Source organism: Rhinatrema bivittatum, chromosome 12, assembly GCF_901001135.1.
Source record: "Rhinatrema bivittatum chromosome 12, aRhiBiv1.1, whole genome shotgun sequence".
Classification (NCBI taxonomy): Eukaryota; Metazoa; Chordata; class Amphibia; order Gymnophiona; family Rhinatrematidae; genus Rhinatrema; species Rhinatrema bivittatum.
Window position 1 is genome coordinate 59288765 of NC_042626.1, and position 27689 is coordinate 59316453.

Consider the following 27689-nt stretch of genomic DNA (forward strand, 5'->3'; position numbering starts at 1 on the left):
GATTTAGCAATTAACAATAATGGCAAAGTAGCCCTGACGTATGGGATTGTTTAAAAGCTGTAGCACGTGGACACCTTATCTCTAGAGCATCTTTTGAAAAGAAATTGAAAGGAGGAGCAGTAGAAGTTAAGGACTCATAATACGTCTGGAGTCCTTGCATAACAGTTGATATCCTCCACAGAATATTGGCAGTTGGAGGAGTGCCGCACTTGTCTAGAGAAATTAAACTCTGCATTAATCGCACATTCGTTGGAGCAGACACGCCAGGCTTTTTTTTTTTTTTTTGAGGGTGGGCAATAAGGCAGGGAAATTGCTAGCTAATACATTGAAAAAGTGAATGGTGCAAAATAATGTGGTTAAGACTAAGGATGCTGATGGGACAATACTATGAGAATAAAGATAAAGATATACGACAGAGTTTCCTACAATTTTATTCAGACTTATATCATCCCAATGATATTACTACTATTGAGTTAACAGATCATTTTTCGGAACAGATCTTTCTTCCAATGTTATCAGATTCGCAGAGGGGTATATTAGACAAAGATATCTGAGTCTGAGGTATCCATGGCTATAAAATCTCTCAAACCAAGGAAGTCACTTGGTCTCAATGGCTATACCTCCTATTTTTAATCAGAAACTAGCCACAGGAGTAATTCCTCCACTAACTAGGATGTACAACTCTCTACATTGAGGTTGCCTTGTTGCCCACTTCTAATCTAGCAGGTATTATGATCTTGGCTAAGCTGGGTTGCAACCCTTCAGTATGCGGCTCCTATTGCCCATATCTTTAATTTGGATGTAAAGATTTTGGTGAAGATTCTAGTGACCCAGTTAAAAGGTTTTATAGCTATTATCCACCCAGATCAAGCTGGTTTTATACTGGGGCATATGGCAGCCGACAATGTTCGAAAAATAGTAGGTATGTGGTGGGTGAAAAAGGGGAATATTCCTGCCTTGTTTATCACTGTTGATGCCAAAAAAGCTTTTGATTTAGTTCACTGGTCCTTTTTATTTAAAAGCTTGGAGAAGATGAAGTTTGGGGAATGTTTTTTCTTCTGCCAATCCCAGAGCCTGTATCAAAGTGAATGGGGGATATTCAGATACATTTTTAGTGGACAGGCGCACAAGACAAGGATGCCCTTTGACCCCTCTCCTGTTTGCTATATGTTTAGAGCCGTTTGCTACTAAGATCTGGGATAATCCAGTTATGAACAGCGTTACACTTGGGGCTTTTTCTTCCAAATTATCTATTTGCAGATGATGCTCTTTTTACCTTAATGAAAACTCGAGTCCCTTCTAGCTACAGTGAGAGAAATGGAATATTTCAGTTCTGTTTCAGGGTTCCGAATCAATTGGGACAAGTCCAAAATATTGAATTTTACGGTTCCCTGCAAAGGAGAGAGGATACTGCGGGGAAAGTTCCCATTTAAGTGGGCTAGCCATAAGATAAAATTATCTTGGGATCTTTATAGGCAGCAAGGAGATCTATTTGGGCTCAACTATCCTCCATTAATGGTTTGTATTTATAAGGACTTGGAGGAATGGGACAGTTACCATAACTCTAGGCTAGGGAGAATAGCCACCGTCAAAATGAATGTCCTGCCAAGAATTCTCTCTTTCAGACTCTTCCAGTGGGAATATTGGCCTCTATGCTGAAAGTGTGGCAGAATAGATTGATGAGATTCTTATGGCAGGGCAAGCCTCTCAGGGTGGCAAGGCAAATTTTAGTTTTACCTAAGTCAAGGGGAGGATTAGGAGTGCCTAATTTGGCCTGGTAATTGTGGCTTCAAATCTCAGGGCCCTAGTAGATTGGCATTGGTTACAGAACTTAAAACCCTGGGCAGTGCTAGCACAGGCCACTGTGGGTACCATCCTTTTATCATCACTGATTTGGAAGCCTAAAAGTGCATGAGAAATTCCGAGAAGTACCTCCATCTTTATCACTTTCTTTACTGGTGTGGGATAGGTGGATCAATCCCCCCCTCCCTTTTTTTTTTTTTTTTTTTTTTTTTTTTTTTACAACCGCCACTTTTTACCTGGTTTGATGAATCTGGCCTTCCAAGTCTGGCAATCCCACGGGATTTCACAGTAGGAACATGTCTGGGGTTTATCTGGCCTCTCTAGCTTTCCTACATCATCAGGAAGGTGATAACTTGCCTGTAATGTTGGATATCCTTATTTAGAACTCCGTCACTTTGATAGAGACTAACTTGGGGATTCATTTGGCACAAGGTGTTTCATATTTTGTATCACTATGTAAAAATGTGGGTAGGATTACTGGGATTCTTTCCAAATTATATACATTTTTAAATCAAGCTTTACCACCTAAACTCTCTTTAGTTAAATCTAGGGAGATTGATTTGGGAGTGGGGCTTCCATCAGAACAGTGGCTGGCCATCTTTCAAGCCATGGGTAAGGGACTTATAATCGGCAAATATTATCAAGAATGGTTACAAAGTTTTGTACCGTTGGTATACGACTCCAGCTAGTCTTCATAAAATGAATCCTTCTCACACAGATGTGTGTTGGAAGGGTTGCCAAGGGGTGGGGTTCCTTTATTGAATATGGCGGGACTGCCCATTTATTAAAGCTTACTGAGGGGGAGGTGATTTGCTGGATTGAGAGCATTTTTAAATATTCAATCTCTATTGTCCCTCAACATGCCCTGCTCAATGTCCCCATTTCTCAAGGAAACAAAATATGTGCGTTTGTTGGTACGGCATATTTGTGTTGCCGCTAAATGTGATATTGCCAAGTTCTGGCAGGAGCCTAAAGTTCCCTGAGCATATGCTACCAAAGCTAGATTTGAGGGGGTATATACTCAAGTTAAGATCTCCGCTGATAAAAATAAGTGTTTGAGCAAGTTTGGTCTCCCTATGATTTGTGAAGACAATCTATGGTTCAATCCCAATGACTGCTTTAATCTTCTCTTCTCTCCTACTTATGTTTGACGGCCTATGGATATTGCTCTATTAATCTTGAGTATTGGTTATTTATCCATATTAGAGGGAAGGGGGGATGGGTGGGTGGTTTCCTGGGTTATGTCAAAGCTATTAAAATTGTGACTCAGTTTGTGTTTCCAGAATACCTCGCTGCTATATCTTTAGTATTTGCTTTATTAATGACAGAGTGGAATATGCTTCTCTTATTTTATTTCATTCTCTTCTAGTTAGAGTATGATCCTGCAGTATTATGATGTTATGTTATTAAGGAAAACATGTTTTGTCATGATTGCATTTGTGGTATTCTGCTGTATGTTCGTGGATATATGTTTGAACCTTAAACTTTCACTTAAAAAAACCCAAATGCTCCCAGGTTGGACCGGCTGCAGTCAATTCATCTATTTCTTCGATATGGGAATTATTAAAGGTATTATTCACAGTTGCTGTCTTATTATTAAAGTGGGATGCGAATGTCACTGATGTTCATCCCCAGGAGTGTGGGTGGTAGAGTGGCAGGAGCTGAGCTGGGGTTGATGATTTTCTTTACAGAGGCATTTAATTCTCTGGGGTTGTTTAGTGTAGAAGACAGTTTCGTGGAGATATAAAAGTTTTCTTAGCAGAATTGATTGTCTCTTTATATATGACGCAAGTTTACCATCATAGAGTGATTTGTTTGTGTGGGTAGTGTCTTTCCGCCATTTCCTCAGCTCACGTTTGAATAAGTATAGCCTGGACGAGAGGAGGCGCAGGGACGATATGATACAGTCATTGATACCTAAAAGGTTTTAATGATGAGCAAATGTCAAACCTTTTCCGTTGGAAAGAAATCAGTAGAACTAGTGGTCACATAATGAAACTCCAAGGACACCGCCTCAGAACCAACATCAGAAAATATTTCCTTACAGAGAGGGTGGTAGTGGATGCCTGGAATCCCTTTCCGGAGAAGGTGGTGAAAACCAAAACAGTGAAAGAATTCAAAAGGGCATGGGATAAACACTGTGAAAACCTAAAAGGCTGAAGGATAGAAAAGAAGAAGAAAAAAAAAAAAAAAAGTGCATGGAGTAACAATCGTGTGGCAGTTATTACCCTTAACCAATAAGCCTTGATACTGTTAATGCAACTCCAACATTGCCCTCTGCTTCATTGGACTTTTATGGTCTGGGGAAACAAGTATGGAGGTAACTTGCTGTTGCAACCGTTACTATCCAAACCAATAAGACTGTTACTTTGATGCAACTCGAACATTGCTCTCTGGTTCAGCAAGGCATAACAGGGAACTAGATTCAACAGCAATCAACGAGGGCAAGTGTGGGAAACAGATAAGTGGCGGGGGGGGGGGGGGGGGGGTGTTGTAACAGGGAACTGGATTCAAACAGCAGCCAATGAGGACCCTAACTTTTATGGTCTGGGAAACATAAGCATGAGGTAACCTACATGGCACAGCACAAACTACCATAAGCTTACTGGGTAGACTGGATGGACCATTTGGTCCTTTTCTGCTGTCATTTCTATGTTTCTAATGTTCATTACAGCAATCAATGCAGGCCAACAAATATCCCTAGGCAGGCAGACTTCATTTAGCAGGGCAGTGGTTTGATTTTTTGGACTCCAGTATCAAGCAGCACTTACCTCCAATTGTGCTTTCCTGGTACTCATGAAACTGTCCCTTCACAAAGCGCAGCACAAGGCTTGACTTCCCCACCGCAGACTCTCCCAGGAGAACGAGTTTAAACTGGCAAATTTTGCTCCCTGCAGATGGTCCATTCGCTCGAGCCGCAGCTCCCCGACCCGCCATGGTGTTACACTGCAGACACCCGCAAGTAAACCACTGGCACTGCAACAGAAAGGGACACTGGACTCAGACAGGAACTTATGGGTATTTACAAGAAAGTGAGCTTGCTTACCATTAATAGGGTTCTCCATAGACAGCACGATGAATTAGCCACAACATGTGGGCGATGTCATCTGACAGCAGCAAATAGATCCATCTCTCTAGCCCAGTAAAGTTTTATTGCTGAGCATGCACGGGAATTCTAGTGTGCACCTTGCCTCATAAGCCCTGCAGACAATTGTACAGCTCAGCTTTAGCTACGTAGTCGACTCTCCAAGGAGGCCGGTGGGTATTAAGCATGGACAATTCATCCTGTCTTCGGAGACAGCAGTAAGCAAACTCGTTTTCTCTATTGACAAGCAGGGCTGAATTAGTTATGACATACGGGGCGTTCCAAGGTGCGAGCTGCAGCAGAGCACTTACTGAAAAAGCATGAAAAATGAGCTTGGCAACAGCCATTGCCAGGCTGTAAGGATCATAAGAGATGAAAAGTTGAGAAGCCTGATGGTATGGTTGAGTTCTCTTCAGATTACAGGCCAAGGCTCTTTTACAGTCCAGTGAATGCACGGCTTCTCCTTGTTATGTTCATGACGTTTTGGAAAGAATTGGGCAAAACAATGGCTTGATTCAAATAAAATGATGAAGCCACTTTTGGCAGAGACTTAGGGTGAGTGCAGAAAAAAAAATTCTTTAGGTATAGCGAGTAACAAATTAATCCTTGTAGCTCGCCAACTATTCTAACCAAAGTAATGGCAGCATGAAACACCACATTCCAGGTAAGATACTTTTAGGAAGATGACTCCAATGGATCAGAGAGAAGCTTCATCAGTTGTGCCAAGACATTACCACTCCATGGCACCAGTGGCTTTGCAACTGGAGATCTCGTATGCCACAAGCCCTTCATGAAGTTAGAAACCAGAGGATGGATAGGGATAAACTTTCCATCCACTTGAAGGTGGTAAGTGTCAATGGCACTGAGATGCACTTTGACAAGCAACATACTGAGGCACAAAAAAAAAGAGTGAGAACAAGTACTGCAGTAGATCTTTTGGAACACATTGAATTAGTTCAACTACCTGACACCAAGATTAAAAATGCTTCCAGTTAAAAAAACTGTACTCTTCTGGTAGACAGCTTGCTTGCTGAAATCAATGTCCTCAATCTCCTTAGATAGTGACAACGATAAGACCATTAAGTGCTCAATATCCATACCATCAAGTTGTCTGAGGACAGGTTCAGACGACAGACAATCTTCCTGAGTTAACAGAGCCAGAATGGATCCAGATGAGGTAAGAGAACACTTGACTGGGCCAGGTGGAGGGAAGTTTTTATTAAAAAAAGTTACAAAATGGGGAAGGAGGGGGTGGTGTGATCAGCGCCCCCCCCCCCCCCCCAAAAAAAATTCACTTGTGTGAGAGCTTAGGGGTTGGCGCTACTCAGACTGGCAGGGCCAATTTAAATATATTGGGGAGGGGGACCTGGAATCAGGCCACAGGCCTGTAAAGGTCCAGTTAAGTAGAAAGTTATCCAGGTACATGTAGCTGGAAAACTTTAGGCGAGTATATTCAGCAGGATTGGAGGTGGCCTTCTTACTTGGAGCTGGACATAGAGTTAAAAGAAAAATAAATAGTGTTGAGGAACTGACAAGGCAATTCAAATAATGAGTTAGCTGAAGGAAACTTCAGAAAATTGAAAAAGAACAAAAGTAGTACAGAGAGAGGGTACATATCCATGCAGAAGCTTGGGAAAAAAAAAAAAAAAAAAAGACTGAGGGGCTTACGAGGCAGCAGGTGGGAACTCCCACACATGCACAGTAATAAAACACTTTACTGAACTAGAGAGATGGATCCAATCAGCACCATTGGATGACAACACCCACATGTCATAGCTAATCAGTCTTGCTGGTAGACAGAGAGAGCAGCAGGTTTACAACTGAAAAGAGGAGATGTAAACAAACATTGTAGGTAAGATATACACACACTTTGGTGGGTACATGCATAAAAATTAGTTTGTGTAACATGTGTTTTATTATAATAGCCTGCTCTAATTTATTTTACCAGTCAGGTCACTGGGACATTTAATTACTCCTAAACATTTCTATAGTACAACTACCAAACTAAACCTCATGCCTTCCATGAGGTTGCCCCAGTAACTCCATTTAGGCTAGCATTAAAACAATCTGGACGGTGAAAATTCCCATATTGTAAACTAACCAACAACCTACTGGGTGCAGAGAAATGATAGTAACAGTAAATAGCAGAAAAATATCAAATTGTCCCAACCAGTCTGCCCAGTGTGATTTTTCCACTTTGGGCAGAGAAGATCATCAGATTTGCCATGCTGGGTCAGACCAAAGTTCCATCAAGTCTAGTATCCTGTGTCCAACAGTGGCCAGGATTCCAAAAGGTAGACAGACTCCATGCTGCTTATCCCAGGGATAAGCAGTGGATTTCTCCCACAACTTGTCCATACCTTTTTCAATCCCAGCTACACCAGCAGCTTTTACCTCATCTGTGGCAATGAGTTCCAGAGCTTAATTATGAGTAAAAAGATTTTTCTATTTGTTTTAAAAGCACTATCATGTCCCTTGTACTTTTCGAAAGCGTACAACCTATTCACATTTACTTGTCACTCCATTATTTTATAAACTTCTCTCTCTCCTCAGCCATCTTCTCCAAGCTAAAGAGCCTTAACATCTTTAGCTTTTCCTCATAGGGAAATCGTTCCATTCCCTTTTTCTTTGGTCACCCTTTTCTAATTCTGCTATATCTTTTTTGAGATATGGCGATCAGAACTGCACACAATACACAAGGAACGATCACACCGTGGAGCGATACAGAGGCATTATGATACTCTATTTTATTCTCCATTCCTTTCCTAATTCCCAGCATTCTATTTGTATTCTTGGCAGCAGTCGCACACTGAACAGAGGTCAATATTATAGCCATAATGAAGCCTAGAGTCTTTTCCTGGGTTGTAATTCCCAATGTGGAACCTTGCATTGTGTAATTATAATTTAGACTGCTCTTCCCTATGTGCATCATTTTGCACCTGTCCACATTACATTTCTTCCGTTATTTGGATGTCACGTCTCCCAGTCCTGCAAGGTCCTCTTAATTTCTCTCTCGTGATTGGACGTTGAGTAATTGTGTTCCATTGCAAATTTGATCATTCACTCGCTGTCCCCTTTTCCAGGTCATTTATAATCATGTTAAAAAGTGGTAGTACAGTACAGATCCCTGAGGCACGCCATTATTTACATTGAGAACATTTATTTTATTTACATTTCACTTGTATTCTGTTCATTCCCACACAAGTGGCTCACAGCAAATAAACTCATAAAATATTTGTTTTATTGCAAAATTTTTATGCCCTGCCATCCATTTTCTAGGTGACTAACAAGTGAACATTGTATTTAATGTGATTTTAATATGAAAGTCTATAAATGATAAAAAATGAACATAAATGACATTAAGTTCACATAAAAACAAGTAAAACATTAAAAAACAAATACTGAGCTATTCCTTAAACAGTCAGTATTAAAAGCCTTCACTCTGAAAAAATTGTAAAATTAATAAAACGCCAATTGAAATGCATCTTTAATTGCTTAACATCTTAGTGCATCTCTGCTTTTATAGCTCTGTAGGTATATTATTCCAAAGTAGAGGGCCTACTACTGAAAAAAAAAGTCTCCCCCTAGATTCACAAACTGTTTTATGATTTGGAACATCTAACATGCATGGGCTTTCCAATCTTAAACTCCTTGTAGGTCAACAGATCTTTAGTAGGGTATTAATACATAGAATATCGAATACATCATAAAATATTAGTTATGATCTACAATGCACTTACAGGCCGATACAGTATGGGCGCATCCTAGGAGAAAAATATTTCCAAACATTGTTCCTCAGTCTAACTTCTTGGAGCTTCATACTTTGACCCTCTATAATTTTCTTTTCAATGAAGAATATTTACTTCCTATGCACCTTTCAGGTGTTTAACTGTTTCTATCATTATCCCCCTCTGTTTCTCTTCTCCTCTAGGGCATACATATTTAGGTCCTTAAATCTCATCTTATATGATTTTTTGGAGCAGAACCATCATTTTGGTGGCCTAGTCTCTGGACCCTATCCTCTAGTCTAACCATATCCTTTTGAATGTACAATCTCCAAACTTATTATATTCACATATATGTATATTAATTTATTTCGTATTCCTCAACAGCCTTTCAAATTTTAAGGTGGTTTAGAAAACCTTTTTTCAAGTATAAGTCCCTGTCCAAAAGACTTACCCAAGGTCACAAAGAATGTTGTGGGAGAAGCAGGATTTAAATCCTGGTTTGCAGCCCATTGCTAGAAGAACTAAGCTATTCCTTCCCCCATGCTAGGTGAGGTCTCACCAACAACCTGTACAGAGGCATCACTACTTTTTCTCTGCTAGTTTTTTTGCCTCTCCCTATGCAACCCAGCATCCCTCTGGCTCCAGTCATTCTCCTATCATATTGCTTTGCTACCTTGATATTGACACTATTACTCCTAGGTCTCACTCCCAGTCACTGCATATCAACTTCTTACTCCCCATATAGTGCTCCCTTAAAAGGTTTGCATCCCATATGCATGACTTTGCATGAAAATGAATTTTTTTTCACATTGAATCTTAACTGCTAAAACATTTGACCACTCCTCAAGCTCTCATTCTCTCCATTCCCTCAGGGGTGTTCACTCTGCTGGTGATCTTAGGGTCATCTGCAAAAAATCCTTCTAACTCCTCTGCAATATTGTTAACAGATGTTGAACAGAACCAGCCCCACCAACCACTTTTTTTCCTCTTAGAATTCTATTTCTTCTAGTGTCTATCACTCATGTGATATATTATTAAGTTTGCCATCTTGATACCCATTACCAGCCTGCTCAGTTTAATAATAAGCCTCCTCTGTAGGCAGCATCAAAACCTTTGCTGAACTCAAAGTAAACCATATGCAGCACACATCCTTGTTCTAATTCACTATTGATGCAGCTAGGAAAAAGTCAGATTTGCTGGACATGATTTGCCTCTGGTAAAACTATGCTGCCTAAAATTCTGCAACCCATTGGATTATAGATTGTTCACCATCTTTTTCTTCAGGAAGTCTTCCATTCATTTTCTGACCATCAAAGTGAGACTAACCAGTCCATAGAGTCCAGTGGTTAGAGCAATGAACTCTATAAGGAAGAGTCTCTGAATGCAAGTTCACATTCTGCTTTTCAGCTACCTTGTCAATACATCCCTGCAACTTGTATAACTGGCTAGAACCATAATTCCGTGCAATCTGTCAAACCTATCTGGTAGCAAAATTGATAGCTTGCATGGAATAGCATTCTAGCAAGTTATACAAGTTGCAGAGATGTAGTGAAGATTCTGCAATCTTTCTGAAGAAAAGGATAGTGAACATTCGACAATCCGGTGGGTTGCAGAATCTTAGGCAGCATGGTTTACTAGAGGCAGATCGTGTCCCACAAATCTGATTTGTTTCCACCTGGGCAAGTAGTGAATTACATCAGGGGTAGGTGCTGAGGTTGATCTAGCCTAGAGGTTGCTGTGCAAGAGTCATGAATTACTTCTGTACAGAATGTGGTCTGGCTGACTAGTTCCACGTAAAAATAAATCTAAGCCTTCCTGAAATCAAACACGAAACAATCCAAAACATATCAAAATCCATTTCACACACACACACACACACACACACACACACGACAAAGCAAAGCTAAAGGCCAGTTTTGAAGGCTAGAATACTGAACAGCTGATCCTAATGCACCCTTCTGCAGTATAACCGGCAGCTGATAGGAAGTTCAACATCATTTTCAAGAGCTCTTGCCTTTCCTGCTTCACAATTTAACAAAAGCAAGAAACCAAACTCTCTTGTAGAAGGAAATGGTCAGATAAAGAACAGCAAAGTCAAGCAGGAAATCTAAGGGAAGGTCATGGCTTCTGAAGAACCTACAGCACGTCTGCTATTGCAAACTACAATAAACTACAGTTTAGGGCCCCGGATTATAAGGGGCATCTAAAGCCAAGAAAATTACTAAATGTTTTTTGGTTTTTTTTAAAGATCTCTTTATTCAAAGTTTCCAGAATTCACAACAACCAGCCTTCAACAAAGGGCAAAAACATGCACCTAAAAACAGCAAGGATATAAAGAAAACAATGCAAGGTCCAATGAAAACGAGTCCAAAATTATTTCAGGTGCTTCACATAATGCCATGACAGGGTTTTTCATTTTTCTTCCCCTACATGAATTATCACCCTCGCCCAGTATCTCTCCCCCCCCCCCCCACCCTTCCCACACAGTCATACAAGCCATAGATACAAAACATACTCGGCACCTCACTAACTCCCAGCTCGCCAGAACTCACCCCGCAAAGATAACCCACGAGTGACCACTTCTTTTAGCAGTATGAAGCATGGATTCTGAGAGAAAACGAAAGTTTCTCACTCATCCAATTACGCAAGACCTCATATGCTTTGCCAGTAGCAAAGCAAGTGACAAGAATTACATTCCCCCAGGGGGCAGTTTCACCCCCGTATTCAATACATGCAAATAAATCAATATTCCAGACCAAGGCACTGAACAGCCCGTCAAGCGATCAACATAATTACAAATTTTGCCCCAATATGCTCGTAATTTATGGCAACTTGTAAACATGAGGCATAAATTCCCAGTACACACATTGCATTTCAGACACAAATTGGTATCCTATAGGTGCATTTTAGCCCCTAGCCTCCTAGGGATATATACCCAATGTAGCAATTTCAATTGTGTTTCCCTCAGAGCAGCAAATAAGTGTTTATATAACAAGGAAAAAGCAAAATACATGCCCCTATCTTCCACCTCCACACAGAGTTCGGCACTCCACAGCTTTGCCGGTTTAAGGACATGCGGCTCTGGCAATTGAGCTTTCAAATGAGCCACCCATATTGCAATTTTATTGAATTTAGGGCTGGTTTCTTGAAAGCTCTCTTCTTCATCATTTGGAGCGAGCGCCTTAAGATTCCCCCTTACATACCGTTATACAGTAATGATGCCTTTTAAGATAAGCAAAAAAAAAAAAATGAGAATGAGGGAGATCCCATGTGTCTTGCAGTTGACGAAAAAAAGAGAAAAAAAAAATCCCAAAACTAGAGGTCTAGTGGCCCAAATCTCTGAACCCTTTTCTGGCCCACTCTCAAAATACTTTACAGTCCAAACCTGATAAAAAAAAAAATCCTTATTACCTAAGACTGTTGAGGAGGTTACTACACAGACCTGCACCCCAATAACTTCCTCCACCAAATCCACACCCTCCTCATATGGCTGTCAACCAAGAAGAGCAGGAAAGTGTCTGGAAAGAACCACCCGAAAGATGGGGTAAATTGCCCCGACTGTAAGGAGCAAGCCACACCCACATTAACCTTTCAATATCAAGTTTAGCACTGGCAGTAACCCAAACCTGGATACCACACAGGAGGCAGGCAACATTAAATACCGGGCCAGATTTTGTCTCCAACGATTAATGTAGGGATGTGCATTTGCTTCCCTTCATTGCTTTACACCTAAAATCCATTTTATGCACAGAACAAAAAAAGAAAAAAAAGTTTTTATACACAAGGAAGACAGGAAAATTATGAACAAAGTGTTTTCCCCATGCATATCCCTACTGCAACACAAGTGGCTGAGACAGTTTCTGGCATTTGGGGAAGGGATAGATAATTTTCCTCCTTTATGTTCACTGTAAACCGGCATGATGTGCTTCACGAATGTCGGTAAATCAAAGTTAATAAATAAAATAGATTTAAAGCTATTACATTTTTCTAAGACTCAGCTCTCCAAGTCAGCAATTTCTGCTTTTCTTGCTTGCTGCAGGTACCAAAGCAAATATAGATTATGTTTGGAGCGGAGGAGTAACCAGGAGACCAGGGTTCGAGTCCCGCCGTCGCTCCTTGTGACCTTGGGCAAGTCACGTTACCCTCCCTTGCCTCAGGTACAAAACTTAGGGAAATACCTACAGTACTTGAATGCAATCCACTCTGAAGCGCTGAAAAACAGTGCAAAAAGTGGAATATAAATCTAAGCAAGATGTCAAGATACGCTTAAATCATCGTGATGTATCAGAGCAGAATACAGATAAAATATCGACACACGAACTATAAACAATAGGCAAAACAACAAACGTAACACTAACTCGGTAAGGCCACTTCCTTGCTCGCAACATTCTTGGAGGCACAAGGAGAAAAGGTCTTGGTTAAGTGGAAAGTCAGCAGCCAAGAGAAGCCAAACATGACGATGTATTACTGTATGCCATGTTCAATGTATAATTTTAGGACTGTTTTAGATTAAAATGATTATCATTTTACTGTACTTGTATATTATAAGCCTCTATTTTATAAGAAAGGTGGTATAGTAAGCCTAATTAAATAATTTTGCTACTGTAAAGCACTTTGGAATGTTTGTTCGAGACAGTCTATAAATATTAAATTAAATGAAAATCAAAACAAAGGGGGATGAAAATAATCTTTAGAATCCTCCCTCCACCCCCCAAAAAATAAAATAAAAATTTTAGGCCCCCGGTCATTTTTAGAAGCTAGGGGAATTTGTCTTGCAACTTTTGCACTCATTTTGCTTTTTACACTTTGCAGTCACTTTCCCAATCTCTCCACCTCCGCTTATCCTAGTCCCTTAATGGCGGAGGGCAGCTCCACTTAGCCCTGGAGCCAGGTCAGCCGTGACAGCAGCATCTCTCGCTGGGCCCAAGTGCTGAATATCTTAGGCACCTGGAAGTTCTCCACTTTCAGTTATGTCCCAGGACACTTCCAGAATCAGAGCCAAAATTCTGTCCCAACAACTCCGCACCTAAAATATGGAACAAGTTGCTTCTGATGCTGCACTTGAGAACCTTCTGGCAAAAAAGTAAAAGTTCAGCCTTCCCCTAGACTCCTCAGCAGAGATTCAACCTCTAGCATCTGCCTACTAGAAGTCTTCCCAACCCTACACGATTCGCCTAATTCCAGGCTACTTCTATCCAACTGGTGCTGAATCGCTCACACTATTGGTGTTTAGCTTACCTCTTACCTACATACAGTGCCTTGTAAAAAAAAAAAAAAAAAAAAAAGTCTTCTCACTCTTGTACATTTTCACATTGTCTAAAAACATACAAATCAAAATACATTAACAGTAGGAGTTTTATATCACTTATCTACACAAAATACTCCACACTCATTGTGAAAGAACAAATAGGAATATTCCAAAAGTACTTAAGAATAAAAACCCTGAAAGTCTTAATCGCTCAAGTCTTCACAGCCCTTGTCAATGTTGATGGAAGCCCGAGCCATTTAGGATAAGTGTGTACAAACTTTACACATTGACAAAGTGCAGTTTTTGCCTTTTTTTGGCAGAAGTCGTTAAGCTCTTTCAGGATGGTTAGGGATCTTCAGTCTTACAAGTCTTGCTAGAGATTATCGGTTGGATTCAGGTCTGGACCACCAAAGGCCATGGACTTCCTTCTTGCTGAACCACTCCATTGTTGCTTTTGTTTTGTGCGGCTAAAAGGTGAATCTCTTCCCTAGTGCCAGGTCTATGGCAGATAGGTATGCGTTTTCCTCCAGGATCTGCCTGTACTTCGCATCATCCATCCTTCTATCTTCACAAGCTTCCGGTTCCCATTGCTGCAAAGCATGCTTTACTGTAGGGATAGTGTTGGCCGGGGGATGGTGCTGCGTTTGTTTTATGCCACTCATAAGGCTTAGATTCGAGACCAGGAAGTTCCACTTTAGCCTCCTCAGCCCACACTACTTTCTCCCACATGTATGCAGTGACCTGAAGTGTTTCTTTGCAAACACCATGCGGCACATCATATGGCTTTTCTTCTCGCAGCCTCCCCCCCCATCTAGGCCAGGTTAGTGGTATAATCAAATTGTTAAAAAGTCATTTCCTCACATCTCAGTCACAGACCTCTGTAGTTTTTTTTTCTTTTTTCATGAATTACATATTAACACAAGAATCCCTTATACCAGAAATAGAGATTGTGAGATAAAGCAATACAAAATGTATAGATAACACTTAAGGCAAATAGTTAACAAATCTGCACAATCTTATAATAGAAGGAAAAAAAAAAAGGAGGAAAAGGAGCAAGCACTTATCCATGAATGCAAAGACAAATGCCACTGTGAATCAAGTAGCTGACTCTTACAGAGAGTAGCTTCTAGGTATGTGAGTCCAGGAATACTGAAGTTGTGAAGGTTAAAAAAAGCACAAAAACAAAAACAAAACCCCCATACATAACAGAGATGCTTTATCAAACACTTGCAAGGATAATGCAAAGTAAATTGAGCTCCTTTTGACAAAGCCTCAGCTCTCACAGACAAGGACCTTTTCCTGCGATCTTGGGTCACTCTGGTGATATCAGGATAAATCCACAATTTCTGACCGTAAAACATACGTAGTCCTAGGCCTCACAGTGACCTGCCCCAGCATTCTCCTTAATCTTGGAGGGATAGGCCTGATTGCAGCAGTGTCCAGGTCCCAATAACGGACCCGACAGTGCCCCAAGGGATAATAATGTTATCCCAGAGTTCTTTCGGCAGCTCTTTGTCTAGCATGTTTTGGGGTTTGCTTCAATTTTACTTCATGCAACAGAAACAGCTTGATTCACGTAGGAGGATTCACATTAGCTCAACTACTATGAGTGGCCATGGGTGGACTAAACTTATTATTGGTCTTAAGACAATTTTGTTAACCAGAACTAATTTTGGGTTTGCTTAAAAAAAAAAAAAAAAAGTGTAAAGACTTATGCAATCCAGACTTTTTATTCTTAATTACTTTTGGAGTATTTATATAATTGTTCTTTCATAATACATTTGTATAGTGTGATGTAGATCAGTGAGTGAAAAACTTCTACTTGTAAAGCAGTTTGATTTTTTTTTTTTTTTTTATAGACAGGAGAATATGAAAAATACAGAAGGATGTGAAGACTTACAAAACAGTGTATATACAATTTATACTCAATGCACCCATTTTCTTACTTGTCATCTACCATATCATATAGATGCATTACTTACGTACTCAATGCCTTATTCAGTATTCTATGAAATCTGACTCGGACCCAACTTCAGGGAGAAGCAGAATATCAAATGCTAATAAACCAGCAGGAAACTGATTTCATCAAACCTAATTGCTTTGTCTTTACTACTAACCATTTTTAAAGCACTACCAGATGCACATAAAGTCTTCATTGGAGCTTACAATACAGTCAAGACAAAACATACATGACAAACAAGTTTGTGAGAAGTATTTATTGTACAGAAGTGGTTAGGATTTATTTATTTATTTTGATTTTTTTCTATACCGGCATTCGTGATAACATCACATCAAGCCGGTTTACAGTAAACAATGGGGTAATAACTGGAACATAGAACCAAATATGTAATATACATATTATAAATACAGTTACAATAAACAAGGATACGTACAACTAGGAGTAAGAAGAAGAAAAGATAGGAACTTTAACATGTTGTATTAACCTGTAGAATGGTAAAGTTTCCAAAGATGGAAGTGAATGATTTACAATGAATTGTTCAGTTCAAAAATGCAGTTTTTAACAATGAGGAAGAAAACATAAGTAATGAAGATTCTGGATGTTTATAAAGTGTAGGGGAAGATTATCAGGATGGTTATAAAAGAGAATTGTTGCTTGGAATTTGAATATCGGAGAGAATTGTTTTTAGTCTGAGTCTGGGAAGGCTTGTTTGAAAAGCCATGTTTTGAGTCTTTTTCTAAATGTCAATAAGCAGGGTTCTTGTCTAAGTTCTAAGTTTTAAAAGCAGTTTCAAAAAGGTGAATTTTTTCCAATGGATTTTACTACGGCCCAAGGGGGAACAGGAAACTAGAATTTGGGAAGTCTATTCCAGGCATACGGCATGGCAAGGTGGAAAGCATAGAGAAGGGAGCTGAGTGGGAAGAAAAAGGGTACAGATAAGAGCAATCTGCCTGATGAACAGAGTTCAAAAGGAAGCGTATGGGGGGAGAGAAGTGCCCACAGATGAGACGCTGCAGAGTGAATGCACTTGAAAGTAAGAGAGGTTTGAACAGGGAGCCCAATTAGCAATTTGAGAAAAAGGGGTTACATAGTCATGCAGCCAAATTTTGAAGAGACTGCAATGGAGATAGATGATTCAAGGAGAGGTCCATGAAGAGAAAGTTGCACTGCTCTCCTGACTGCATGGCACATGTGTTCCGGTTGACTTTCTGACATCAATATATAGAGCACTCATCTGCACTGGCATAAAGAATGACGATGCATAAAGTGAAGAGGTTTGGGTTGCTCTGTTGCTTAAAAATTAGCAACTGGAACCTGCTGATGGCTTGAGCTAGAAGAGAGCTGGCACCACTTTGGACGGCTTGGGAGAAGCAGTCATGGCTTGGGGGTCATTCCCTGTGAGTATGGGAAAAGGCTGGAGGGTAGAGAAAGATTACAGAAAACAAAAAATAAAAACATAGTAACATAGTAATGATGGCAGAAAAGGTCAGAACATAAATTGCTATACTAGATCAGACTAAGGGTCCATCAAGCCCAGCATCCTGTTTCCAACAGTGGCCAAACCACCTACAAGCACCTGGGAAATACCCAAACACTAAGAAGATGCCATGCTACTGATGCCAGTAATAGCAGAGGCCATTCCCTAAGTCATCTTGATTAATAGCAGGTAATGGACTTCTCCAAGAACTTATCCAAACCTTTTTTTTTAAAATCCTCTAGCAACAAATTCCAGAGCTTAATTGTGCGTTTAGTAACCTCTTCAGCCTTTCCTCATAAGGGAGCTGTTCCATCCCCTTTATCATTTTGGTCGCCCTTCTCCAGTGCAACTATATCTTTTTTGAGATGAGGCGACCAGAATTACACAGTATTCAAGGTGCGGTGTCACAATGGAGCGATATAGAGGCATTATGACATTTTCCGTTCTATTAACCATTCCCTTCCTATTAATTCCTAACATTGTTTGCTTTTTTGACTGCTGCAGTACACTGAGCCAATGATTTCAATATATTATCTACTATGACGTCTAGATCTTTTTCCCAGGTGGTAGTTCCTAATAAGAAACCTATCATCTAACTACAGCATGTTTTTTTCCCCCTATATACATCTCCTTGCACTTGTCCACATTAAATGTCATCTGCCATTTGGATGCCCAATCTTCCAGTCTCGCAAGGTCTTCCTGCAATTTATCACAATCCACTTGTGATTTAACTACTCTGAATAATTTTGTATTATCTGCAATTCTGATTACTTCACTCATCGTACACCTTTCCAGATCATTTATAAATATATTGAAAAGCATTGGTCGAAGTACAGATCCCTGAGGCACTCCACTGTTTACCCTTTTCCACTGAGAAAATTGACCATTTAATCCTACTCTGTTTCCTGTCTTTTAACCAGTTTGCAATCCATGAAAGGACATCGCCTCCTATCCCTGACTTTTTAGTTTTATTAGAAGTCTCTCATGAGGGACTTTGGATTTTCAGAAGACGTTTGACAAAAAAACTACATCTACCCGTTAACCTTTATCCACATATTTAAAACTCCTTCAAAAGAAAAAAAAATGAAGATTTGTGAGGCAAGACTTCGCTTGAGTAAATCCATGCTGCGTTTCATTAAACCATGTCTTTCTATATGCTCTGCGATTTTGATCTTTAGCGTAGTTTCCACTATTTTTCCCGGCACTGAAGTCAGGCTCAATGGTCTATAGTTTCCCAGATCACCCTTGGAGCCCTTTTTAAATATTGGGGTTAGATTGAAGACTGGAGGGTGGCCAGGTACAATGGATGATTTTAATGATAGGTTACAAATTGTAATTAATAGATCTGGTCCATCCAGCCTGCCCAGCAAGCTTCTAATGGTAGTATCTGCCAACCATGCAGGTTACCCCCATGTTTCTCTTGTACTGGGTGATGACCTCTCTTGAAAATTCACAGTGCTGCTTGACATGCTTTGTTAGGAACTTGGCCATAGAAGCAGTCCTGTGCTTTTTCCCTTATGCCCAACTTTGTAACATATTTTTCCTTCCCACACTACACTATGACGTTTTTGTCTATATTACTATTTCATTTGTTCCACAGCCGCAACTAGCCTGCACCCCCCTCCGCCTTTATCTTCCCATTACCTTCCTATACTTAACATTCTCTGTTCATTTTTGCAATTTGCGTTTCTTTTCACAATATTTAACTATGATATTTAAACATTTGGTTTTTTGTTCCAATCAGTACAAATTTTTGCAACCTGTATTTTATATATCACTTTACTTAAATGTGATTTGCTCTGCTACTTAATCACCGACTTAACTAGCATGGACCTTCCAAATCCTTCAACTGTTCCTTACTTGTAATTAGCCTTGTTTTTGTTTTGTTACTATTCTACCTAGTTCAATTGTAAAGCACTGTTGCTAGTCGTTATATTAATTGTAAACTGATGTGGTTACTAAACGAATGTTGGTATATAAAAGCTGCAAATAAATAAATATCAGTACTCCAGACTAAAATTCAGGGCCCGTGTTGATTGTTGTCTGAATCCAATACCTTTCCCATGCCTTATATTAAGGGTAGTAACTGCTGTGTCATGTAGGTTATCCCCATGCTTATCAGTTTCCCAGATAGTAAAAGTCAGGGCCCTCAATTGTTGCCTGAATCCAATTCCTCTTTTCCCCCCACCGTTCAAGCGGAGTGCAATGTTGCATTTGCAAAGCATCAAGGCTAATTGGTTAAAGGTATAAATCCCTGTACCTTCTCTGTTAGGGGTAGTACCTCCAAGCACCTTTTTTTTCATTTCCATCCTCTATCCCTTAGGGATCCACAGTGTTTATCCCATGCCCCTTTGAATGTTTTTGCCTTCACCACCTCCTCCGGAAGGGCATTCCAGGCATCCACCATCCTCTCCGTGAAGAAATATTTCTTGATGTTTGTTGTGAGTCACCCCCCCCACTGGAGTTTCATTTCATGACCCCTAGTTCTGATTTATTTCCAATGGAAAAGGTTTGAAGTTTGTGCTTCATTTCAAAAGTATCTGAAGGGTCCATATCCTATCTCCCCCTGCACCTCCTCTCTTCCAGGGTGTACATATTTAGATCCTTCAGCCTCTCCTCAGAAGTCTTCCGATACTGACCCCACACCATTTTGGTCACCCTTCTCTGGATCGCCTCCATCCTGTCTCTATCCTTGTTGAGATATGGTTTCCAGAACTGAACACGGTACTCAGGTACTCACCAAGGACCTGTACAATAGCATTATCACATTTTTCTTACCAGTTATTCCTCTCCCTATGCAGCCCAACATTCTTCTAGCTTTAGCTATCACCTTGCCAATGACGAACTTTTGAAGAGAGTGAAAAACCACAAAAAAAAAAAAAAAAGTTTTCCCATGAGGCAAAAAGCCAAATGTTTTAGAGCTCAATCCAACCATAATGCTGACAGTTCTGTGAAAGAGAGAGACTGAAGAGGGAACCCTGCGTGGTATAGGGCATGCTGGGCATGCTCAGTGTGCCTAGTCAAAGTTTCTAGGAATTTGACATAACTTTTCCACATCAGGCTCCATCTGATGTCACCCATGTATGAGGACTATCATCTTGCTTGTCCTCAGAACACTAAGCTTAGCGTACCTTATTACATTGGTCTCTCATGCTGTTTGTGCAGCACTTCAGTTGCAGATATTCACATTCGCTCATTATGCATAAGTTACCTTGTGATTATTTTTCTGGATGGATCATTGAAAGCAGCAATACTTCTAATCCAAGGTGTGCTGGAAATGTTTGTCAATAACAGGCTGAATTAGTCATGACATGTGGGTGACATCATCTGCCGGCACCAAACAGGCTTCTCTCCTAACTAGTAGAGCTTTTAGCTGTACTGAGCATGTGTGGGATTTCCCCATTTCTTTATGAGCCTCCTCAGTCATTTTGTGTCAGCGTATAAGCATGGATGTTTACTCAGTCTCAGATAATTTCTCTATAATCCTTAGAATGTTTTCATTTTTGTTACTTTTCTTCAGTTTTTACTCTTTTAGTTGTCTCTCTGCCCCTGCAACACCCACAGCAGCACTTTTCAGTGCTACAAAACAAAAACAAGCTTTGCCTTTTCAAAGATGCCTGGAAAGAAAAAGATGGTGATTGGCTTTAAAAGCTGCAGTAAGGCAATGTCCTTCACCGATAGAAATGAGCTGTGTTATTGCTTCGGTTCCAATCATGACCAGGTGACCTATTAAGCTTGCGGGCAAATGTCTCCACATTTTCAATATTCCAGGGCTTACAGGATGGAAGAATTGTTTAAGTATCTCAAAAGCCTTAGTAGTTGCTCCTCCCGCAGTGCAGCATCTGCCTCACCAGAACAAGAGATAAGCAGGAATGCCTCAAACTCTCCCAAAGGCACAGCAGGCCAGAGCATCTGACTCAAGTAGTGCTGACTGCATTGCATCGAGGAAGAAGTAGCATCACTCTGTGGGGTTGCTGAAGCAACTGGCATCAAAGATACATAAGGCCAATTGTGGTGCAGCAGCACCAGACACCTGGCATTTCCTCAATGCAGCCAGCCTTGAGACAGTCAATGCATGCATTCATCAATGCATCCTCACTCTACACCGGCTTCACTGAAGCATCCAAAGCAAAACCACTCAAAGCATTCTTTGTCAAGTGTGAAAGCACTCTGTGCTATCAAAATATACGTCTCCAGCACCATCAACGCAAAAGCAGACAATTTGTAGTCTCATTTGATACATTGAGCCTCACATATGGGACACCATGCAAATATGCCAACCCAACTATATGCTGGGCACCCTACACCTGCTTCTGCCGCCTCCCATCACCACAGCCCTTACCTTAACAAGCCTATTCACAGAGGTGTTACGCCTGGAAATTGTAAGGAATGGCATGAGCGTGAGCTCTTAATGCTGTGGTGTAGTTTGCACTGCCTCGTGGGAAAGCCCACGAGGCCTATGCAGACAGCTAGAGAATGCATCTTGAAGTGGGCTAAGCTAGAGCTTCACCTCTATCCGCCATCTCCCCCATGGGTTGAGCCCTTGGGTACCAGCACTGACAGGACTTAGGTGGTTCAAGGCAACAAAGTCCGGAGACAGGCCAAAAGTCAAGGCGGGCAGCAGACAAGATGTCACAGTTCAAGGCTGTTAGGTCCAGACAGCAAGGAAGGGATAGGTTTAAGTCCAAAGCTGAGGTCAGAACTGGAGAGGCAGGCAAAGACAGACAAGAGATGACAGGACAAAATGGACATGGCAAGGCAAGACAAGACTCAAAGGACAAGGCAGGGAGACAAGGCGAGGCAGGAGCAGGAACGAGTTAAGGCAAGGCTATAAGGCTGGAGGGCTGGACGAGGCACCACCACAATCCAAGGAACCCACTGCTGAGGCAAAGAGCAGCAGTTGTGGGTGGATTAAAATATCCAGCTTCATGTCGTCATCAGGAGGCATCTGCTGAGGGGATTCTTGTGATGGGGCTTTCAAGAGGTGCTGTGTGCCTAAGAAGTCTCACACTGTGGCCTGGAAGCGTCGGCGGCATAAGGGGAAGCCAGAGGCGAGAGCAGCTAGTTGTAGTAAGCCATGACTGGCAAACATAACAGAAATGCTGGACCCAATATCTTCACTGGTATCACTTACCTCAAATAAATCTCCTATTCAGGAACAGGAGCTCATTCTGGCCTCCAAAGATGTTCCACCCACACAAGGTCAAAAGGACATGTCAGTCGCTTGGCCAGATAGTGGATTTGGTTAAGAATTTTACTTTTGACTGAAGAGATTCAAGGTACTTTCTATTCTCTCATCTCCAACATTATAGTTCTCCTACAGGAGGGACTACCATTTTCCCCCATTAAGAAGAATATATCATCAGAACCCCTCCCTCAGGGGTTCTTCATCAATTCACTTGGTTGCAGCGGAGTCAAATCATTCAGATATGATAGACCAGGGTTTCTCCCCTCTTCATCATTGTGGTCCTAGATTAGTATGCCTATGCCCTGGAGTCTGAAGAAGGTTCAATAGGAATAAGAACATAAGATTTGCCATATCCGGTAAGACCAAAAGGTCCATCAAGTCCAGTATCCTGTTTCCCAGAGCAGCCAATCCAGGTTACAAATACTTGGCAGGATCCCAAAAGGTTGATAGATTCCCCAAGTCACCTTAATTGTTTATTGGCTTTTCTTCCAAGAACTTGTCTAAAACATTTTTAAACCCAGCTACAGTAACAGCTTTTACCACATCCTTCAGCAACAAATTTCCAAGTTTATGTGCTGAGTAAAATAAATGTTCTATTTGTCTTAAATGTATCACCTAGTAACTTCATTGAATGGCCCCTAGTCTTTGCACTTTTTGAAAGAGTAAAATGATTTGCATTTACACGTTCAACTCCACTCATCATTTTATAGACCTCTATCATATCTCCCCCCAGCAGTGTCTTCTCCAAACTGAAGAGCCCTACCCCTCTTTGGCCTTTCCTCATAGGGGAACTGTTCCATTCCCTTTATCATTGTAGTCACCCTTCTCTGTACCTTTTCTTATTCTATGTCTTTTTTTTTAGATGAACATAATACTAAAGATGTAGTCGCACCATGGAGCAATACAGAGGCATTATGATATGCTGTTTTATTCTCCATTCTACTCCTAATTCCTAGCAGTCTATTTGCTTTCTTGGCCACCAATGCACACTGAACAGAAGATTTCAACATATTATCCACACCACCAAGATCCTTTTCCTGGGTGGTGACTCCCCAAAATGGAACCTTGCATTCTGTAGCTATAAATTTGAGCTGCTCTTCTCTACATGCATCACTTTGATCATGTTGCAGTTCAACAGAGTCCAGTTTAAGATCATAAAGCGACCAAAGGACAAGGAGCAAAGTACTTACAAAGCTGGTAGAAATTTACAAACCAAGGAGATGTGTCTGTTCAGCATTAGAGATCTTATTTAAAGTACCAATAATTAAGGAGGTATCGAGAAACACAATTAGGAAGAGGCTTTTGTCTGTTATAGGCCCCAGACTGTGGAATTCAGCATGAGGAGACTTGCAGATGGAGTTAAACTATCTGCTCTTTCAGAAGAGGGTGAAATCTTGGCTTTTTCCGTGTTAGATCTGTGAGCAATATGTTTTAATTATTTGGCCCAGGATAGGCGATTTTAATTAATTTTATTTCAGTTTAAATTTTAATATGCATGATTTTTTTTATATGTTTTATTATGATTTGTTTTTATCAGTTGTATATTTGTTTGAATTTGTTGTACACTGCACTGATAAGGGATTCCTTGCATGAGAGGTTAAATAAGAATAAATTAAATTTCATGTCATCTGCCATTTGGATGCCCAGTCTTGAAAGGTCCTCTTTCAATTTCTCACAATCCTCTTGTGATTTAACTTCTTTGAATAATCTTGCATCATCAGTAAATACGATTAATTCGCTTGCTGTTCCCATCCTTAAGTCATTTATGAATGTGTTAAAAATCTGTGGTTCTAGTACAGATCCTTGCGGCACTCCACTATTATCCTTTCTATATTGAGAAAAATCACCATTTAGCACTATTATTTTCTTTTAACCAGTTCTCAACCCACAATAAAACATTGCCTCCTATCCCATGACCTTATAATTTCCTCAAGATTCTCTCATGGAGGCACTTTGTATCAACGGGCTCACCTTTATTCATATATTTATTCACACTTAAAAAAAAAAATAAAGTCAACTCATATTTCTGGGGCTAGTATTAGGTCTATGTTGCTGAACCACTGTGGTTCCAAACCTGGTGATCTGGAGTGCAGGGGTCCTGGACTTAGATCTCATTGACCTTATCTGAACCCCTGCTATTTTTAAATGGCGAGCACGGTTTGTTATGGGAGTTCGCGGATTCTGGGATCCCACGTTAGACCACAGAGCCTCCAATTTTTTTTTTTTTAAAGTTAAAAAATGATGGTAAATCTAGTGCACTTTATCTTTACTACCATTTTTACTGCACCTGGCAGCTGGAAAAAGGTGTTGTAAGCTTAGTGCACCTATTTACTCTGGTTTTAGCATTCATTGTCTTGGTGCACTTTTGTTTTAAATTCTTGATTTAGCATACAATTTGCTTACTCCCATCAGGAAGAGAGAACTCAAAATTTTTACCACATGTATAAAAAAATAAAAAAAGTTTGCTAATTGTCAACATTTTTTATTCACATTTTATTATATCAGTCCCTGAAGAAGTACATGCTGTGCTCTTGTGCTCTCTTTCAGAGAAGATCACTGGGAAATATTTTAGGGCCCACATCTGTTTTTTTTTTTTTTTTCTTCTGAACATGTTTTTAAGAAAACAAATGAAGGTTGAATGCAGAAACTAATCGGAGAAAGTTCTTTCTTACTCAACGCACAATTAAACTCTGGAATTTGTTGCCAGAGGATGTGGTTAGTGCAGTTAGTGTAACTGGGTTTAAAAAAGGATTGGATAAGTTCTTGGAGGAGAAGTCCATTACCTACTATTAATTAATTTGACTTAGAAAATAGCCACTGCTATTACTAGCAATGGTAACATGGAATAGACTTAGTTTTTGGGTACTTGCCAGGTTCTTATGGCCTGGATTGGCCACTGTTGGAAACAGGATGCTGGGCTTGATGGACCCTTGGTCTGACCCAGTATGGCATGTTCTTATGTAGCTGAAACTAATGACAATCTACTCTGACTAGAGACACAAAAAACCTGAGATGTGCCTTACTTCACCAAATAGAGGGAAAGCTTTATTTCACCAGTGGAACACAGGTATACGGAGAGATTGCGCAGCTAACGAGGAATCAGGTGCACATTTTTATTATACAGAAAGCCCTGTTACCAGTGAGACCGTGGTTTAGACAGCCATGTATTAATACGGCAACAAAACATCAGAAGAAAAAGGACTAGTAGTTGATTTTAATAGAAAAAGGGGTGGCCAGAGGTGGAATCACTGTCAGTCTAATTATTAAAACAAAAAATTCAAACAAATATAACAGGAGTAGCAAAAACACTGTATTCTTTATCCTAATTAGCTGTTCACAACAGCCTGTTTGTAGATTCTCCACAATGAACATTCAGAAGATTCGTTTGTAAATGGTTCTGTTTACAGTTAATCTTGTCTTGAAAACAGGAGAATCGGAGTTCTGCCATCAGGGCACACCACACCTAGCAATTCCCTTCCGGTAGCAGATACATTCATTTTCCCTGTCATTACCTTGATAACAGAGTCAACAACAGCCATGCAGATTCTATTCTAGGATCAAGGGTAAAATCTCCAAGTACATTATCAGCATTTGCTAATTAAACCTTTGACTCAATGTAATCACAGATTTCCAGCAGCCAGTAAAAAACAAGATCCAGGCATTTATTAAAATACAGCTGCATTTATAGATTAGACCTGCTTTTTTTTTCTCTGTTAATGAATTGTTGTTAGCTGCCAGGGTGGAGAATCCTACCCACGACTTCTGACCCTGGAGGAGAAGATATTGAAGCTCATTCTGTGTATCAGAGCAGTGAGTTATTATTGAAAGCCTTTAACACAAATTTTTGCCAGACACACCCTCTCCTTAACGGCAAAGCTTTCAACACTTCTTACGTCCTCGGGTATGACTCATTGAAGAGACAGGACAGTAACGAGTAAATGTCCTTGGATTTCAGCAAAAAATGTTTTGCTACTGTCCCACATAGGAGGCTCATTAATAATCTGTGCAGCCTGGGAGAGCGCTCCCGGGTGATGGACCAGATTAGAAACTGGCAGGGTGCCAGACAAGACTAGGGTAGTGGTGAATTCACTGAGGAACCAAGGGTGATTACTGGAAAGCCTCAGGGATAGGTCCTGGGGCTCCCTTCAACATGTTTATGAGCATTACAGCCGAGTTAGAAGGAAAAAAAAATGTACTGTTTTTGTGGATGGGACAAAGCTCTGCAAAAAAGAGTAACCTAAGGAAGCTTGAGGAGTGCTCAGATTCTTGGCAGTTAAGATTCAGTGCAAAAAGCCTGCCAAGTCATGCCCTTTGGGGTGCAGAAATACACCGCAAACCTCTTCCGATGGGGAAAAAAAAAAGCTGTAGAACCAGGGGTCATGACAGGAAACTCCAAAGGGGGCAGATTCAGGAATGTCAGGAAATGTTTTTCACCGAATACGTAGCAGATGCTTAGAATGCCCTCCTAGAGGTGGTGGTGGTGGAGACAACAAAACTGGTAAGAGGGATTCATAAAGGCATGGGATAGATATAAAGGATCCTCGGTGGCAAGAGAATAGTAAGGAAGTACGGGGGTGACCTGCACAGAGTGGAACTTCAACCCAGAACAGCAGTGAAAGGACTGCACTGTGCTTTCAAGACATGGGGTAACTTGCACGGTGCGGCAGCTACACCTTACAGGTCAGGCTGGATGAGTCATTTTGGGCTTTTGCTGCTGTCATTTACTCTGTTACTAGGTCAGCCTCAAAGCTGGCTAGGTCTGAAAGACAGCTTTTCAAGATTAAAGATTTAAAAACTCAGCTCCATTCACAATCCCTGGGGGAACAGGGATTGGATCTAGGGCTCCCGATTGCAGGTTTCAGCAGCTCTTGGGCACGGGCCCTGTCATGCAATGACTAGGATAGAGTGAGTTGGGAGAAGGTGGGGGGGAGACAGATGAAATAAGTCAAAAAACCTTGGGTAGTTAAGAATAAAAGGCTGATGGCACTCATGGTCAGTACAAACGACCTTAGGTAACAAGGAACATCATGGTCAAGCAGAAGCAAATTCGCCTACAAATATCGTCTCAGAAATAAAATAAGGTCTGGATGGCTCGCTCCGTTTTTAAATCCCAACTGAAAGATCTAAATTTTGTTTCCTAGTAGTAAGAGAAACAAGGTAAGGGCTAAATGTCCTTATCTTCTTACGAGTGAATTCCAGG

The 27689-nt window shown here is 40.6% G+C and overlaps 1 protein-coding gene across 2 annotated transcripts in view; it reads right to left on the bottom strand.

The window, feature by feature from the left end:
• The window catches only part of RAB5C (RAB5C, member RAS oncogene family), a 113799-nt gene that overhangs the window by 39205 nt on the left and 46905 nt on the right, over positions 1 to 27689 (bottom strand). For both annotated transcript variants that reach the window (XM_029572707.1, XM_029572708.1), the window contains exon 2: positions 4575 to 4779. In XM_029572707.1, coding sequence (XP_029428567.1) covers positions 4575 to 4740 — 166 coding nt within the window. In that variant the 5' untranslated portion in view covers positions 4741 to 4779. The remainder of the gene's footprint in view (positions 1 to 4574; positions 4780 to 27689) is intronic.